This window comes from Gambusia affinis, linkage group LG14 (genome assembly GCF_019740435.1).
Source record: "Gambusia affinis linkage group LG14, SWU_Gaff_1.0, whole genome shotgun sequence".
NCBI lineage: Eukaryota > Metazoa > Chordata > Actinopteri > Cyprinodontiformes > Poeciliidae > Gambusia > Gambusia affinis.
This window is the reverse complement of record NC_057881.1, coordinates 20677019-20693522: the sequence shown is the minus strand read 5'-3', so window position 1 is coordinate 20693522 and position 16504 is coordinate 20677019. Positions and strand designations below refer to the sequence as shown.

Genomic DNA, 16504 nt, shown 5'->3' with positions numbered 1-16504 from the left:
AATCCACTACTGAGTCCATCTGGACGCTTATACGGCTGGGCCCAGCTGTATAAATTTAAGCAAATTTATTTTCGTAATTTCAATTTGCACATTTCTATGGTTAATGGAATCACAGCTAGTGTCGCCTGTAGCCGTCGTTCCTCTCCCCCACCCATCATTCCAAGAGGCCCCAGGGTCTTCCCCAGGCTACAAAGTGCCTCCAGTTTTTCCTCATAGCGGGACATCCATGGAAAACCTCCATAGGGAGAAACCCAGGCGGAGTCCTGATCAGATTCCTAAACTAACTTAAGTGAATTGATTCGATGCAGAGAAGCACCAACTCTTATTTAACCTTCCTCTGAAGAACGACATCTTTAAGGCCACCCTCACTTCACCAACTTGTGTCAGGGGTCTCGTTCTTTTGGGTACGATGCGTAGTTCATAACCACATGTGAGGGTCAGAACAAGGATTTAGAGCTTGGCACTTCCTTTACCACAACAGACTGGAGCAGAGAGCATGATGCGTCAATGCCTCTGCGTTGAGAGTCAGTCTCTGCCTCTATTGTTGTCCCGGTTGAAAACCATGGCGTCAGGTTGTTTGCACAATGGCAACGTTACTAGATCGTTTTTTTTCCAGAGACTAAACGTATCACCTAAAGCTGGAAATTCACCTTTATTAGGCTGGTAGGATCAGAAATTGTGCAGATGCTCGTTTTCATTGTGTAAATGAAAAATAAATAAATAGAACCATATCAGGATTTTTAATCACCTTTGTACTTCTGATTACATTAGTTAGTGGGTATCGAAAATAGAATAAGGAGGGGGAAAAAACCTGCCACTTTATCAGCGAATTATCTTCGGTAAAAGAACAAAAAATAATAAAAATAATAATAATAATAATACAAGTCATTGAACTAAAAATATAACTCCTGAAGAGGAGCTGTAATAAAACCTCTCAAATGAGTTCATAACTGAGAGGAAGCTGGTCTTGTGGTTGACCAGAGGCACATCACGCTCCGTTGGACACGTAGACCTCCAATCAGTCATCAGTCCGCCACGGCGCCCTTCGTATCTTTCAGCCGCTGCTGCTCCTCGTTCCCACCCTCGGTGTTTGGTTCCAGTGATCCGTTTCCATCGCCGTTCTCCAACTCTCTCTCTTTTTCCGCCGCCGCCTCCTCCTTGGCTCCGTCCCTGCTCCTCTGCCCCAGGCCCTGCTTCTCTCTGAACACCTCCACGCCCAGCAATCGCAGGTAGTGGAAGCGCTCGTTGCGGGGGACGAAGGCTCGGACGGACGTCTTTCCCCTCCAGCCGCACAGCTGGATGGGACACTGAGGCTCAGAGGGGTCGCTGTGGGACAGAAAAGGGACGGGGGTCGGAGGGAGCATGAGCGCCGCAAACCACGACTTCACTCTGAAAGTTTTACAAGACCAAGATTTCGGCGGCTTACTTCGGGTTTGGGATGTACTTCAACACTATGCTGCCCATTCCTGCGGAGAAAGACGGTTACGTTAACGATGATTAATGACTACAAAGCGATAGAGGATCATTTCAGAGTCCATTTCTATACCTGCATGAGGAGCTCTAACCTGACTCGCTACTTGTAATTAGAACCGAGGAGCAGATCAATAACTGATGCTGGGTCAGCAGGTTTTTTTGTCGATTTATTTTTATTTTTTTGTGATGAGGACAGATGAAGAACACGCTGTATTTTAAAAGCAGCTAGGTACGGCGTGAACTTGGCAAGGCGTACCCGTTCGCTTGGCCTGAGCGTGCGCGTCGTCCTCCAGCTTGCTGAGGAAGGGGTTCTCCTGCGTCAGCAGCACTTTGATGTCCTCCACACTCACTCTGATTATCCTGGAGCGAATGTACGGCTGGAGGGTGTAGATACCCTGAGAAGGCCAAAGATGAGATGCGGATAGTGAAGTCAGGGTTCGGAGCGCTTTTCACCAAAGTAAAATTCAAGCACAAAGTACATTTTCAAATCTAGAACAAAATGCTATGTTTTGAAAAGACAGACACACACACACATATATATACATATATACCAGTATATCACAAGCAGAGGTTTGTGTTTACCTCCTGAGCCAGCCTGAAGGCACAGCCAAACTCCTCTCCATCGCTGTTGCGAGACCACACCTTCACCCCGGTGTTGATGACCTGAGAAGAAAAGCAAAACAAAGACGACTGAGGCCGACATGAAACCACTACAGACGTGTTGGACAAAAGGATTACATAATAAGACAAGTTGTTTATTTCATTACGTTGCATTAAGCTACAATGGGAAAAGTCCAGGGCAAAAAAATAAAAAATCTTCATTTTGTCATGAACTCCAATCTCCAAACCAGGGTAGAGAACCAGAGGGATTTGGGATAGAAGAGGGTCCCATCTGTTTGCGCTGCATTAGTCACAACGACACACACACACACACACACACGCAGAGCGACACACGCACAAAGAGCAAAAGACCAAGGTGACGCATCGCAGCGATAAAACAGCTTAATGCACAACAGTTCGGATCAATACCAGATATATTTTTCTCCCAGAATGAGCCGCTTGTGCATCAGGCTTTAATGTCCCCCTTATCGCAATATAACTCAACTAATGTAGACAAAAAAAAAAACAACAGAAAAGCTAAAGACACAGCTGCCTGGACGACGGAGCAGAGAGAGAGAAAAAGAAAACACACCTTCATGCGCTCGCCGTTGTTGAGCAGAACGTTGCGTAGCTCTTTGGACACCATGTACAGGTGTCTCTTCTTGCCCTCGTGCGTCCTGGTGAGAACGTTGAGCTTGGGGAAGTCAGGAGAAAGATCGTAGAACGATCTGAGGAAGACGAGATGAAGGGTTAGCACGTTTTACCGACATGCTGAAACCATTTCTACCCAGAATCCAAAGAGTTGCTCACTGTATGGTGGTGAAGACTGGGTCGTCTTCAGTCAGGAACACAAACGGGTCTTCTTTATAGCCAAACACCCTCAGCTTTTTAGATGGTGGAGGACTGAGAGACACAAAGACGATTGTTCTAACATTTATTAATGAAGCTTGTTAATCAATCTACAACCAATAGCTGGAGAAGCTGCGGGACAGACATCAGTGACCAGAAGTCTTCATCAAAAAGACCTTGTACGGAGCTCTGGTTGTGCCACAAAAAGTATCAAAAATACACTATTGGGAGTTCTAGTAATGCCACGAACATTTCAAAAAAACATTGTAGGGAGTTCTGGTAGAGCCAAAAAAAAGTATATATTTTGGGGGTTTTAGTTTTATTTCTTAGAAAAATGTGCCTAAATTTCTTGTAATAGTTCCGTTTATACTGGATTTACAAACAATACACTTCAATTTAACAATTTCTTATTGTTTTCTTATAACTGGATGAACATAAATGTGGGTAATAGGAAAAAAAATCAAAAGTAGGCAATTTTAGGCATGTGAATATAGGTTTTGTAAGTAAAAAAAGAAAATCCCCAGTTTTGTAGATGTTGCAAACCTGTGCCTAGGGCAACATGCCAAGGTTTTTTTTTTTTTACTAAAATCAATCAATTTTTGTACAGATAATGTGGATCTATGTTTCCAAAAGAGTGTAGCCATATTTAGAATAGTTCCAACCGATTTATATACAATCTAATGACAAAAAAAAGTTATTTTATATTCCATCCTATTTTATATTCCATCCATCTTCTCTAAAACTAACACAGCTGCTGTGATGCTTACACTTCTGACGTATCCTCCCAGATTTTAGCTTTATTTTGACACCTATATTATACAAATAGAGTTTGTAATTGCTAAAAAAAAAAATAAAATAAATTAACTTTGGGTTTGTCATTTTATGGGAGTGGACACCTCTCTCTTGGTTATTGGCTAAGCAGGACTCACCCACACACAGCATCTTGTTTACCAGCAGCCTCCTGAGCCAGTGGAGCTCCTGCGGGTTCCGACTCCCCGCCTCCTCTCCCTCCTGGGCCGCCGTCCTCCATCTCCTCCGCCGAGCCTTCGGGGAGAAGACGGGGGACGTCTGCTGCCAGCGAGCCTCCGGTTTGGGTCGGAGCGCTCTTCCTCAGCTGCAGGCGAGGTAAGAGGAAGAAAAATAAAATGAACAGAAAGGAAGCGGGCGTGTTATGTAGTCGCCGTGTGTTTATTTGCGGGGTTTTGTTCAGGATCAACGGATGTTTGTCGGAAGCACCTTGGGGTGTCTTTTGTTCCACGGCATGGGGGCTTTCTTCACCAGCACGGCCACAAAGAAGCCTCCGGTGTTCTGGTGATGAGGCAGAATCCTCATGCTGACAATAAAACACAGAAGCATCAATCTCAGCTGTGACTCTCAGAGCGCCACCTGCTGGCAGAGAGCCACGACGTCGTGAAATCGGTCAGACAAAAGAGGCTTTGGAAACGTGAGACAAGAGCTCCCTCTAATGGTCGAAATCTGAATTTGTAAAGCAATACAATTACTTCCATTTGCTCAAGGGGGTTAATGTCATAGAAAAACACAAAAGAAGCAACGTTCTGTAAGTTTTCCAATCCAGAATTAATTAGATTTGTTTGATATTCTAAAACAAGAGGTTATACAATAATATATCTATTCGAAAACAGTCAGTTCTTAGAGTAAGGCCGTCTCCATATTTGAGAATAAAACATGTTTACACCACTTTCGAGTTTGTTTGTTTTTTTTGCTTAGACAGCCCTGTATCCCAGCTGTACCTGAAGGCAGCATGCACAACCGTCTTATCAACAGATGGATGGAGGTTCTATTTTAATCGGTTTTTTAATTATTCTTTATTGTTGCCACGACGAATTCCAATTAATGTTTACAAACAAAACAGAAACCCGACCTTGTTTTTGACATTTTATCCACTGTTTGTTCAGCGAGAGCATCGATAAATTTGAAAATATCATTAAAAGCAGTTACCGTGTGCCGTCACCCAAAAGAGTAGTGATAAATAGTTCTTATGTTTATTGTCGTTACAATAGAACCGAGTCCATATTGCCCACCTCTATTGTATTACCACACCATGGTTGTTCACGTTTTTATGATACCAACACTTTTATAGATCTCTGAATCAATCTTTTTGTAAACCTCATGGTCAACATGACAACGCAACATTTGGGGTGGGGGAGGGGACGTAACTTTGCTCGATTACAGCCAGAGAAAACTTGGCATCTAATTATAGAATCTAAAGTTTTATGAGATTGCGTTTTAAAGCGTTCGGCAGCATGTAGCAGAAGGCTAACGCTTTGCAACAGGCTGCAGCAAAAACACGGACCAGATTCCTTCTGGTTTGGATCCGGTGAACCGTACGCAAGCGTGTGAACTGGTACCATCGCTCCAGGTGCAGGCCGGCCAGCTTCTCCGGGTCTTTGGGTGGGAACATAGTGGGACGGATCTGAGTGTGGCGGCTGCTCGGAACCTCGGACCAATCGGAGAACCACTGACCCTCCTTGGTCATCAGCTGCAGAACAAAAACAAGATAGAGCGCATTCCTTAACTCTGAAGGCTGAATTGTTATTTTTGTTTTTGGCTCTATTGGCATTTATTTGAAAGTGCTACGAGAGGAAAGTACGTGAAGAGAAAGCTGGAAGGCATGCAGCAAAGGTCACCAGCCTGGGAATCGAACCTGTGGCAGCCACGTGTCGAGGACTAAGGCCTCCTTATGTGGGGGGGCCCCACCACAACACACCCGAGTGCTAAATTCTTAAATTAAAAAAATAATAATAATTAAGATAAACTTTGCAGTACCTTCCAGGAAGTAACCCCGGGCATCCACTTGAGTCCTGGCAGGTCGGCGGATGCGTCAGCCAGCTCCAGCGCTCCTGCCACGATGTGGACGGGCCGAGAAGTTTCAGGTTCGATTCTTTTTTTCTTTAGGGATTAATAAACTCTAAAAACTTCTCTAAAGATGTGAAAACTGTCTGTTACCTTCACTCTTCTCCAGCAGTGCCGCTATGACGGCTTCGTCCTCTATTGGGTTGAGCGAACAGGTGGAGTACACCATCCTCCCCCCTACGGCCAGCTGCTCAACGCCACGCACCGCAATGCGCAGCTGCAACCTACAAAACACACACACACACACACACACACACACGGGTAACTCACTGGTGCCAACTTTGGAAATCAGTGCCACTCCAGCGGCTCTTTCCTCTTCTACTTCGTCTTCCTCGAGGAAACGTCCGACTCACCCGTGGAGGTGCAGGCTGTTGCTGGTCGTCCATTTCTTCCACACGTCTATGTTCTTCCTCATGGTTCCGTCTCCGCTGCGGAACACAGGCCAGAACCAGTCAGCACATCTACCTGTGGAACCGAAACCTCCAGACAGTTCGGGTTTCAGCAGACTGATGAGTTCATGTCCGGTTTCGTTCCTGCCCCTGTTGAGTTTGGCAGCGTCTCTCTTGGCTCCGCTCTGGAGCCGACCGAACTCAGACAGCTTTGCAAAACTACTGCAGGTTTGGTTTTGGCTAAAGGATTTTACATATCTTTAAAAAAATATATAATTAAAAAAAAAAAATCACTGTGAAAATACCTAAATGGAGAACGAGCCTCGTCTCCATCAACACAAATATCATCTATTTATTTTTCCTGAAGAGCGAACTTCATTGTGACCCTGCCTTCGTTGTGTTTTTGGAACAGATAAGTCATTTTTTTAGCACTTTTCTGAGCTCGACACGTAGTGAAAACAATATTTTCCGCGTTTGCATTACAAACGTGGCCAGAATGCTGTCGACATTCAGCCAAAGTTTGGAAAACTATGTTTTCGCGATGGTGCTGTTTTATCACAATTTTTTTTTTTTTTAAATCACACATGAATAAGTTTGTTCGTGCGGGAAGCCATTAAAAAACATCCGGCGTCGGGATGCTTCTACCACTTCCTGTCTTCTTCTGGCTGTTGATCACGTGACTCATGTGATGCGGAAACAGCGTTTCCATCGCAATACAGCCAAAAAATAAAAAATAAGAAAATAATCAATGAAAACCTTTTAGCGTAAAATATGAGATTTTTCAAAATTAGTAAATTTATTTCCATAATTCCAATTTGCGCAATTATATGGTCAACTGAAGGACAATTAATGATTCATTTTATTTTTTTTTACGAAATGACGGACCGTTCTTGTGACATTAATTGTAATGAATGTGTGTGTGTGTGTGTGTGTCAGCTCATTGGCAACACACAGATGCATGAAAGAAAAACAGTGAGCACTCTTACTTTTTCCTCAAAAGATCATCTAAGGCAGTGGTCCCCAACCTCCGGGCCGCGGACCAGTACCGGACAGTGGACCAATTGGTACCGGGCCGCACAAGAAATAGTTAAATATTTCCGTTTTATGTATTACCCGAGTCTGGAGGATCTTTTATTTTGAAAATCCTTTAGCCGGATTCTATCGGTTATGTCTTGGCGCCAACATTGAGCACACAAGCAGCTAAATGAACCCCATGCTACGGCAGATTGCTCAAATAAAGTCAGAAGAGCTTAGAGTTACAGCACTGACGCAAATGTGGGTGTCGAACGCGAGCAAACCTTTTTTTCTTTTCTTATCTTGTTGTGTCTCGCGTGTTTGTACAAAACCCCCACTCTTCAGTTTACAGCTCATCGTAAAACTTCTAAAACTCCAGCCGGACGCGCCCTCTCACCTGCAGGGAACATCGCACAGGACTCTGTCGTAGAACAGGATGTCCTTCCCGCCGTCGGCGTCGATCTGCAGCGTGGGGATGCAGGAGGCGTCGTGGTTCACCACCATGATGCACGGACTGTTGAGGCGCTTGGCCTGGTGCACCAGCAGGTAGCAGCGCTTGTTGTCCACGTCGTTGGCAATCACAAAGCCCTCTGAGCGGCCCAGGCGGAGGTTTAAACGCCAGTTAAAACATACAGTGGGAACTGATTTTTGATGTATTTATTTATTGTTCATCAACTGCGTTCACCTGGAAACGGCACGTCCATGTCGGAGTGAAGCATCTCGATCAGCTGAGCCGTCTTTGAACCGGGAGCGGCGCACATGTCCAGGATCTGCACGGGGAAAACGCGAGTCGGCGTTTTAGAAATGCAGCTGCGGATATAACTTCAGCGTGGATGAAAACAAGAGAAAAACTAAAACTTTTTCCCCCAGTCAAAACTAGAAACGGATGTCTGTCTACCTTGTGGTGGGACTCGATTTTCAGGAGGAGAGGAGGGATCATGCTGACAGCTTCCTGTCTGCTGATGTTCCCCTGCAAAGGAACATCAAGCAAAGTTCTGAGGGGTGTTCAAGTGATGCAGACTTTAATTAAATGTTTTAATTAACAGGGGGAAGAAAGACAAGAAAAAAAAACTTACAGATTCTGTCTCGCTGACCAGGAACTGATGAAACTTCTCCAGCAGGGGAGACTTCCTAATGAGCTTCCTGCTCATGTTGGTGTGCCAGGCCTGCTCATCGGGATACCTGGAGAGAAGAGCTTAGATTTATCATAGGTTAAATCTGTAAAATATAATAAAATAATAATAATAATAATAATAATAATGAAAACATGGGTTTAATCTGTAAAATCTTCATTTACTGCAGATTTTACAGGTTGAATCTGTCAAATCTGTATGCGGTTAATAAATAAAGGTTAAATCTGTAATAAATATAGATTTCGCCAGTAAATAAATTTTTTTTACCTGTAATCAATTAATTACTTAATACAGATTTAACCTGTCAAATCTGTGTTTATTATGGATTTTACCAGATAAATCTGCTTAGTTACTTAGCCTTACCAGCTGAGAGGCTGTGGGGCTTCAATCTTCTGGCTGTCGATTTCCAGCTCCTGAATATCTTTGAAGTACTTTTCCTTCAGACAGTGGAGGATCTCCTTAGCATGACTGCAACATGGTAAGAAAAGGAAGGAGGAAAAAAATAAATCAGGAAGTTGCAAGAAATTGACCTTAGGTTGACCTCCGCTTCGTGCTGCTCACCTCTTGTATCCGGTGATGCGGATGGTTGCGGGCAGCGGCTCCCTCATGGCCTCCATGAACTGGTCAAACTCTCCCTCTGGGATCAGGCCTTGTTCCTTGTAGTAGTCCTCAAACAGCTTGTTCTCCTTGATGATGTCCGCATAGCCTGCTCCCCAGCCCTGGAAAACATGGACGCCTGTTTATGAGCTGAGGAAAAAGCTCTGAATAGTGCATGAAACCATGCAGAGTTTTTAAATGCAAAAATAATGTGCATTAAACTTGATTACATATATGGTTCTAGTGAAGTTCGACGCGTCAGATTTGTCTTTCAAGCCTACTTTAAACCTTTAAACTGTTAGGCAAGTCTTTAAAGACTATATTATTGTCTGCAATGTCTCGTGTAGATACATAAAACAATAAATTTTAACATTAGACCTTAAATTAAACGATACCACGTTTACAGAGTGACAAACTGTCCACACACATGGCAGCTATAGAGCAAACTTTCCACTTTTGCTGCTTATTCCCTTCAGCACGTTTAGCTAACCAGACTAACCACAAATATCTGATGTGCACAGATGCGGCGTAGTTTTACTTTAAATATCGTTAAATCGTGGTTGACTGAACCAAACACATTAGCGGGATTTGCTACAGCAGGAGTGCGATTCTCTTACAGCGTTGTCTCTGTCGTCTCTGCTAGCATTCTGGTTTTTCTGCCTCTGTCGGCTTCTTTTCCCCATCCTGGTCCAGCAGACAACTCTGGAGAAAAGTCTACGCAACGACGTGGAAGTCAGGGCGCGCGGATAGAAGACTGGAAACTCGGCAAAACAAATCTTCAACCAGCAGCCTTTGGGAAGAGATGTGTTGCTCTGCTGAGTATCGGCGGAACGTGTTGACTGTGTGACGCACGTGAATCAGGACCCATTCGAGGTAGCCATAACATTTGCCAGAAGTAATAGGACAAACCTCCAGGGCACTGGGGCCGTTTATATGCCTAAAGAAATGTGTCTATATTTATAAGTAAGTGCGTTGTGTCCGGAGTTTTAGGTAAAGCTTATTATTATTACTATTATTATTATTATTATTATTATTATTATTATTATTATTATTATTATTATTATTATTATTATTATTATTATTATTATTATTATTATTATTATTATTATTATTATGCAATAAATGCTTGATTATAATAACTAAAACTATACAATATAAATATTTTGTTTTTTCAGGGGTAAAAAAGAGCTGAAATCAGATAAAACTTTCGTGCTTTTTTTCCACCAAAAAAATTTAAATCTAAATAACATTTTAAAAGCTTTCTGTGTTCACCTCTACCACATATTATATTTACAGTGACATCACTGGGGAATAAATCTTTTTTGGATCAGATCTAAAATACATATGTGCCACTGAATGAGAAAAGATTACTCCGATTTAGTTTAATAATAATAATAATAATAATAATAATAATAATAATAATAATAATAATAATAATAATAATAATAATAATAATAATAATAATAATGTTGTTGTTGTTGTAGTAGTAGTAGTAGTAGTAGTAGTAGTAGTAGTAGTAGTAGTAGTAGTAGTAGTAGTAGTATGTATTTTATGGTTGTTGGAAGCGAGCTTGCCCCTCACAATATGGTGACCTCGTTGACGTATTGCGTCTCCTGTGAAACTACCCCTGTATCGTAGAAGGCTCTGATAGCTGGGTTTTTAAGAAACACTTTAGTCTGATTGGCTAATTATCCATGCCTATCCACAACGGATAACTTGGAGCTTTCGTATTAAAAGTGCACAGCAACAATAAAATCACATTAAGCTAATTTCATAATGAAAACATAAATAGTTTGTAGGCTTAGAAAGCATTTAAACAAATAATAATTGAATATTCATTTAATGATACTGACCATCTTTTCTAGTTGAGTAACGTCTATGCAAAACTGAGTTTTGTGATTGGCTAACAACATATGACAACATATGGTTCGAAATGTGATTGGTTCGAGGCGGTCCCTCTCGTGCGTTCAGTCTGGCATTGCGTTTTCTGAGTGACAGCAAGTAAACCAGTTCATATCCTGCGAAACAGGAGCAGTATCATACATTTTGACCCGGTATCGTTCACCTTTCCCTTGCAATGGACGTCTTCCTGTCCTGGCTGTTCTCCTCGGAGGAACAGGAGCTGTATATTTTGGACTGCATGGCTTACTTTATGGATTTCATGGCAGCCTGCACATTCGTTAGTTTACTTTTCCAAAACGTCCCATACGGAAGGTATGCTTCGAGCAAATATGGGTTTCCTGTTAATGTGAAGTTTGCCTGGTTCATTCAGGAGCTGCCCTCCTTATTGTTGCCTCTATGTTTGGTGTTTTGGACATCTTCCTCTAAAACGTCTCTATTACCCAATCAGCTCCTCATTGCTATGTTCTTCTGCCACTACGTTCAAAGGTAAGTAACCAACAATTTTTACATAAACTTAATCTTTACGTTAGATGTGTCATTGTACCTTTACCTACATGTATGGAACTTTGTGTGTTATATAAAAGTGCAAGTCTGTAAAATATCTAACACGTTTTATTATTATTATTATTATTATTATTATTATTATTATTATTATTATTATTATTATTATTTGTTATTTTTTGCAGAACCCTTATTTATCCATTTTTAATTCGAGGGGGTAAAGCGACACCATTCGCCTCATTCGCCCTGGCCTTTGTCTTCTGCATGTACAATGGCTACATGCAGGTTCGATACCTGAGTCACTATGCAGAGTACCCAGCAGACTGGGTTACACATCCACGCTTCATCACAGGTGAGGGTTCTCTGTCTAATCAGCGGATCTTTCATAGTAGCCATTAACAGTAGAATTGCGCAAGTTGAAGTTACAAAAATGAATTAATAAAAATACTTCTTGCTCCCCATCTCGGCGCATGTACGTTGGGGTTTATCCCTATCTGTACTATTTACATTTTGCAAGGCTGAATCTTCCGCACTATCTAAACACAGATGCGTCCTTCTCAGGGAATGGTCGGATAAGGGAGGCTAGGAAACATTTGCGTCATCAACCAAAATGGTCACAGTGACCTTTAAAGATCGAGGATGTTCTGTGCCCAACCTGGCAACCCGAAGTGGTGTAAAATTTAGTCGAGGATAACATGTGAAAAGCAATGAAGGAAACCGTACAACCCTACTGTTGATCGTCCATTGATAATATCTGCTGACAGAGCTTTGGGTCCGTCTTCAGGTTCTGCACTTTGGCTGATCGGCTGGCTGGTGAACATCCACTCTGACCACATCCTGAGGAACCTGAGGAAACCTGGCGAGACGGGTTACAAGATTCCGAGAGGTAAAGTGTTTTCTCTCAGCAGATCCACACAAAAGCGTTTTCCTACTGTCACACTGACTAGAAACCGCAGCTCTTTAGACCTTCTACCGTTTGCTCTTAATAACCCTGGATAAAACGATAAAGAATCATCAAACCTGTCTTTAAATTTTTTTGCAACATTTTCTGGTATTTATAGTAACACAAATAGAAGTGACAATAAAGTATTATCAACTTCTTTTGGAAATTTATTTAGGCAACTGCGTGTCACTGAAGGCAAACACAGACATCCCATCTTCATAATTTACTGATGCTGTAAAAAGCCAGACGGTAGAGAAAATAGTATAAATAAATACTCGGACAGTTTTAGGGTTTTCAGACAGTAATTGGTAATTTGTAGTTGCTACGATAAATTCAAAATTATTTTAAGAAACACAATAAATGCATGTTTCTAATAGATATAATAAGAAATACAGGTTTTTTTTCCTCTAAGTATAGAGTCATATTATTTTGTAGATATGCCTTGTTACGTTGAAAACTGTGTTTTTTTTTTCTTATAATTTTCTGCAAATATCAACAGCCCATAGAAGAAAGTGTATTGATTTTCTCTACTTTAAAACCTGAAAACAGAAGTTAGATTGTGGACAAGTTTTCTTCTTTTTCAAAAGCTTGTGTAAAACATTTTCCATATTAATAAATCTTGTTTGGAGATTATTTATATTTATATGGAAAATAAATATAAATAACTCATATTATTTATATTTATTTATGTAGATTTATTTATATGGAAAGTGATTATTTAGATTTATTTATATGGAAAATTATTATTTAGATTTATTTATATGGAAAATGTTTTGTGTAAGTGTGTGTGTGTATTTTATTTTCTGTCTGGTAGTGCTGCTTACATTTAATCAAAAAAAGAATAATATCTCATTATATGTTTTTTTCCTGGTAGTAGTCAAAATGTTGCTAAGAAACGAGAGCTGCTGGTACATTGTGTTATTTGTTAAAATGGCCGTGAAAATGAACGTGTTAAAGCTGATCAGCAAATCATGTCTTTATTACTCTGTTCACTTGAGTGAGCTCAGTTTTATTTGCAGATTACAAATGTAGCAGATAAAAAAAAATTGTATTATCCAGAGATGTGCATTTTCATATTCAAAAATTGTTTAACAATATTCAACATGTAAAACACGGGGGGACGCCTGACTGATTAGAGTCGCACTTTTCTCAAAGCTGCGTTTAACTGGAAGCTAACAAGGCAGGAGGTACTTACAGCGCCATGCGAGTCTATTTACTTTAATTGTTTTCCTTTTTGTCACATTAAAACCATAAACTTTAATCCAGTTTCTTTCTAATTTTATGCAACAAACCAATATAAAGTAGTGCATAATTGTGAAGGGGAAGGAAAACCATATGAGCTTTTCTGCAAATGCCAGAAAAGAAAATCTGAGAAGTGTGACTATTTGGTGGAAAGCTTGTGTCATTTTCCTCTCTCCTTTTCATTGGTCACATGAAATCCTAAACAGAATCATTGAAGTTTGTGGTTATGAAAACGCATAGGAGAATCCAGAAGTTTGAATCATTTTAAATGGGACTGGATTTAACTATACAGTGTCTGATCATTGCTGCCTTGTATAAATGTTTTTCCTTAGCTCACACTCAGTTGGTCTTTTTTTTGTTTTTTTTCTACCATGTGCCAGCCAGTCCAAACCCATTCTTTATATTTGCATCTTTCAAAAAACACTGCCCTGCTTAATCAGGGTGTCCTTAAAAAGTCCTACATTCATGTATGTAAAATAGAGACATTAAAATGTCTTAAAAAGTGTTAAATTAAGTGATCTACAACTTCCAAATATCCTCTAATAAATGCGGTGTCCAACTGATTGACATAACTGAACATATTTCACATTAATGGTGGAAAACAGCCTCCTTACATATCCTCTAATAAATGCGGTGTCCAACTGATTGACATAACTGAACATATTTCACATTAATGGTGGAAAACAGCCTCCTTACATCACGAGAGAGCCGCTGGAGATGTCAAACATCTATGTCTTCCAGAACAGCGACCTAGTTAAAGTTATATATTGTTTATATATACATTATATATATATATATATATATATATATATACTCCAAGGCGGTTGTTTCAACAGTTTCCTCTCCTCTCCTCTTTTCTCCGGCCTCAACAGGCGGAATATTTGAGTTCGTGTCCGGAGCCAACTTCTTGGGAGAGATAACCGAGTGGGCCGGCTTCGCTCTGGCGGGCCGCTCGGCTCACAGTGCAGCCTTCTCCGTCTTCACCACAGTGGTCCTCGCCAACAGGGCTGTGGCCCACCACAAGTAAGAATAACACGCACGCCGAGTTGAGCTCTCGCGGGGCGTGCGTACGCTCACCCTGAAGGGATCTTTTCTTGTCTCGCCTCGCAGATGGTACCTCGCTAAGTTTGAAGACTATCCCAAAAGCAGGAAGGCACTGATTCCCTTGGTGTTCTAGAAAGCCGCAGAGCCGCTCTGGAAAGGTATTTCTGACATAAACTTTGTTTTCTTGCTTTCTTTTGCTTGGAAATGACGTCTGTCATTATTCAATAAAATAATAATGTGGACGGACATCGCTAATTTGTTCATAAAGCAGCAGGAAACCCCTACGACTTCAGCTGAAATGCCACTCGAGTTACGGTCACAACACAAAAGACCTTATGTGACACTCGGCCTTATGCGTCAGGGAAATACGTGGATCCTCCTTCCATCCAAACAAACTGACACAAAAGGAGTAGAGACTGGAAATCTGAAGCTGATGTTGAATGAAGACCAGTGGTGTGCACAGATTTCTTGGGGATCAGGTGCTCAATTTTTTTTCCCACTTTGTTCAATGAGAGTATCAATAAATGTGAAAATCTGATTACTTACTGTGTGGGGATACATTACACTGCTTTCAGCTTCTGTGCAGCAGGAATCTGGAACAAACTTCCAGAAAACTGCAAAACAGCCGAAACACTGAGTTTCATTAAGTCAAGGCTAAAAGCCCACACCTGTTCAGAGTTGCTTTCCACCTATAATAACTGGAACGTTGACCGTATTGATGATATTGACAGTGGCACTTGACAAAACGGCACATTTGTTACTAGTTTCTCAATTGATGTCTGTATGATGTTTTTACGAATTTCTATTTTTGTGTTCTCATGACGGAAAGCGCTTTGAACTGCCTTGTTGCTGAAATGTGCTATGCAAATAAACTTGATTGAAATTACACTTCTTTATGTGAGCGGTGTCCTGAAGAAGCGTCTTACAAAGGGGGCTGTAATTGCTGTGTCACACAGTCACAGCCCTACAGTTGTAGAAAAAAGTAGTAAATGGTTTTAAGTTAGTAGATACTGAATTATGATATAGTCAAAGATTTAAGAAGGGCACTTTTTTTTCTCCATAGGAACAAAACAGCAGGTGCTGTAGCACCTCCTAGTGTCTTATCTGTGCATGCCTCTGATGGAGACATTTCAAATCTGGTCTTCCTGCTTCATTCTGTTCTGTTTATCACTAAAGAAATCTAAAAACCAGACAGAGAAGTCTTTGCAGTTACGGTAAAGCCTGATACTTTTGTCCTGTTTCAACATGGAGATCACGCACCTCCTCTCAATTATTCACCCAAGCCTGAAACGAGGAGATGAGTGTCCTGCCTGAGCACCGCTATGGGGCTTCTCCACCAATCAAAGAAGAAGAGGAACTCACTGATAAACATGGATAGCACGTCAGCGCCACATGGAGAACGTGCAGAGCTTAAAAAGACAGAAACTCTGAGAAAATATACAAGTGGAAACATTGAAATTGATTTGAATGTCTTGTAGCTTCTGGCGTTGTTTTCTGGTGACTCTTACTATGAGTAAAGAAATGTTTTTTGTTTTTTCCCCTCCAGGGGGTCTTTTTGTGGGCTCTAGTGTCCCTTCTATGACAGTAGGCTGACAGGAAAGAGGGAAGGGAAGACATGCGGCAAATGTCGCCGGGTCTGGGAATCGAACCCGTGACGGCCGCGTCGAGGACTCAAGGCCTCCAAGCGTGTGTCGCGCTATCCCCTGCGCCACCGCAGCACGCCCATGTTTTGCTTTGTTATCTGAGTGAGAACTGTTATAGATTAATGGGATGAAATGTTCATCAAGTGTCATTAATTCTCCTCTTCTTTATGTAAACAAATATGTTCGAAAAGCATTTTCCTTGAAATTATGTAGTATTTTCCTGGCACGTTTTACCATTGCACACAACTTAGTGCTATTCTGTCACATAAAATCCAAATAAATTGATTCTTTTTTTTTTTA

General features: G+C 41.2%; 2 protein-coding genes across 7 annotated transcripts; one reads left to right on the top strand and one right to left on the bottom strand.

Annotated features, from left to right (window-relative positions):
- Positions 1–721: 721 nt before the first annotated feature.
- Positions 722–9810, bottom strand: nsun2 (NOP2/Sun RNA methyltransferase 2). Its single transcript, XM_044139281.1, has 19 exons — positions 9547–9810; positions 8894–9051; positions 8696–8800; positions 8276–8381; positions 8098–8169; positions 7885–7969; positions 7597–7789; positions 6150–6224; positions 5890–6020; positions 5710–5783; positions 5292–5422; positions 4159–4255; positions 3852–4036; positions 2884–2976; positions 2666–2801; positions 2056–2136; positions 1730–1868; positions 1427–1466; positions 722–1326 (listed from the first exon to the last, which is right to left on the bottom strand). Exons 1-19 carry the CDS (start codon positions 9610–9612, stop codon positions 1026–1028), a joined length of 2268 nt encoding a protein of 755 aa, XP_043995216.1. The 5' UTR covers positions 9613–9810; the 3' UTR covers positions 722–1025.
- A 1064-nt stretch (positions 9811–10874) lies between these two features.
- Positions 10875–16504, top strand: srd5a1 (steroid-5-alpha-reductase, alpha polypeptide 1 (3-oxo-5 alpha-steroid delta 4-dehydrogenase alpha 1)). Of its 6 annotated transcripts, none has more exons than XM_044139280.1 (6): positions 10875–11143; positions 11280–11317; positions 11547–11684; positions 12117–12218; positions 14390–14540; positions 14628–16504. In XM_044139280.1, the coding sequence occupies exons 1-6, from the start codon at positions 11007–11009 to the stop codon at positions 14692–14694; spliced, it is 633 nt and encodes a 210-aa protein (XP_043995215.1). In that variant the 5' UTR covers positions 10875–11006; the 3' UTR covers positions 14695–16504. The 6 variants fall into 6 exon arrangements, with proteins under 6 accessions (XP_043995215.1, XP_043995214.1, XP_043995212.1 ...); XM_044139279.1 differs by having other exon boundaries at positions 10876–11317; positions 11518–11684; positions 14628–14719; positions 15813–16504; XM_044139277.1 differs by having other exon boundaries at positions 10876–11317; positions 11518–11684; positions 14628–14719; positions 14833–16504.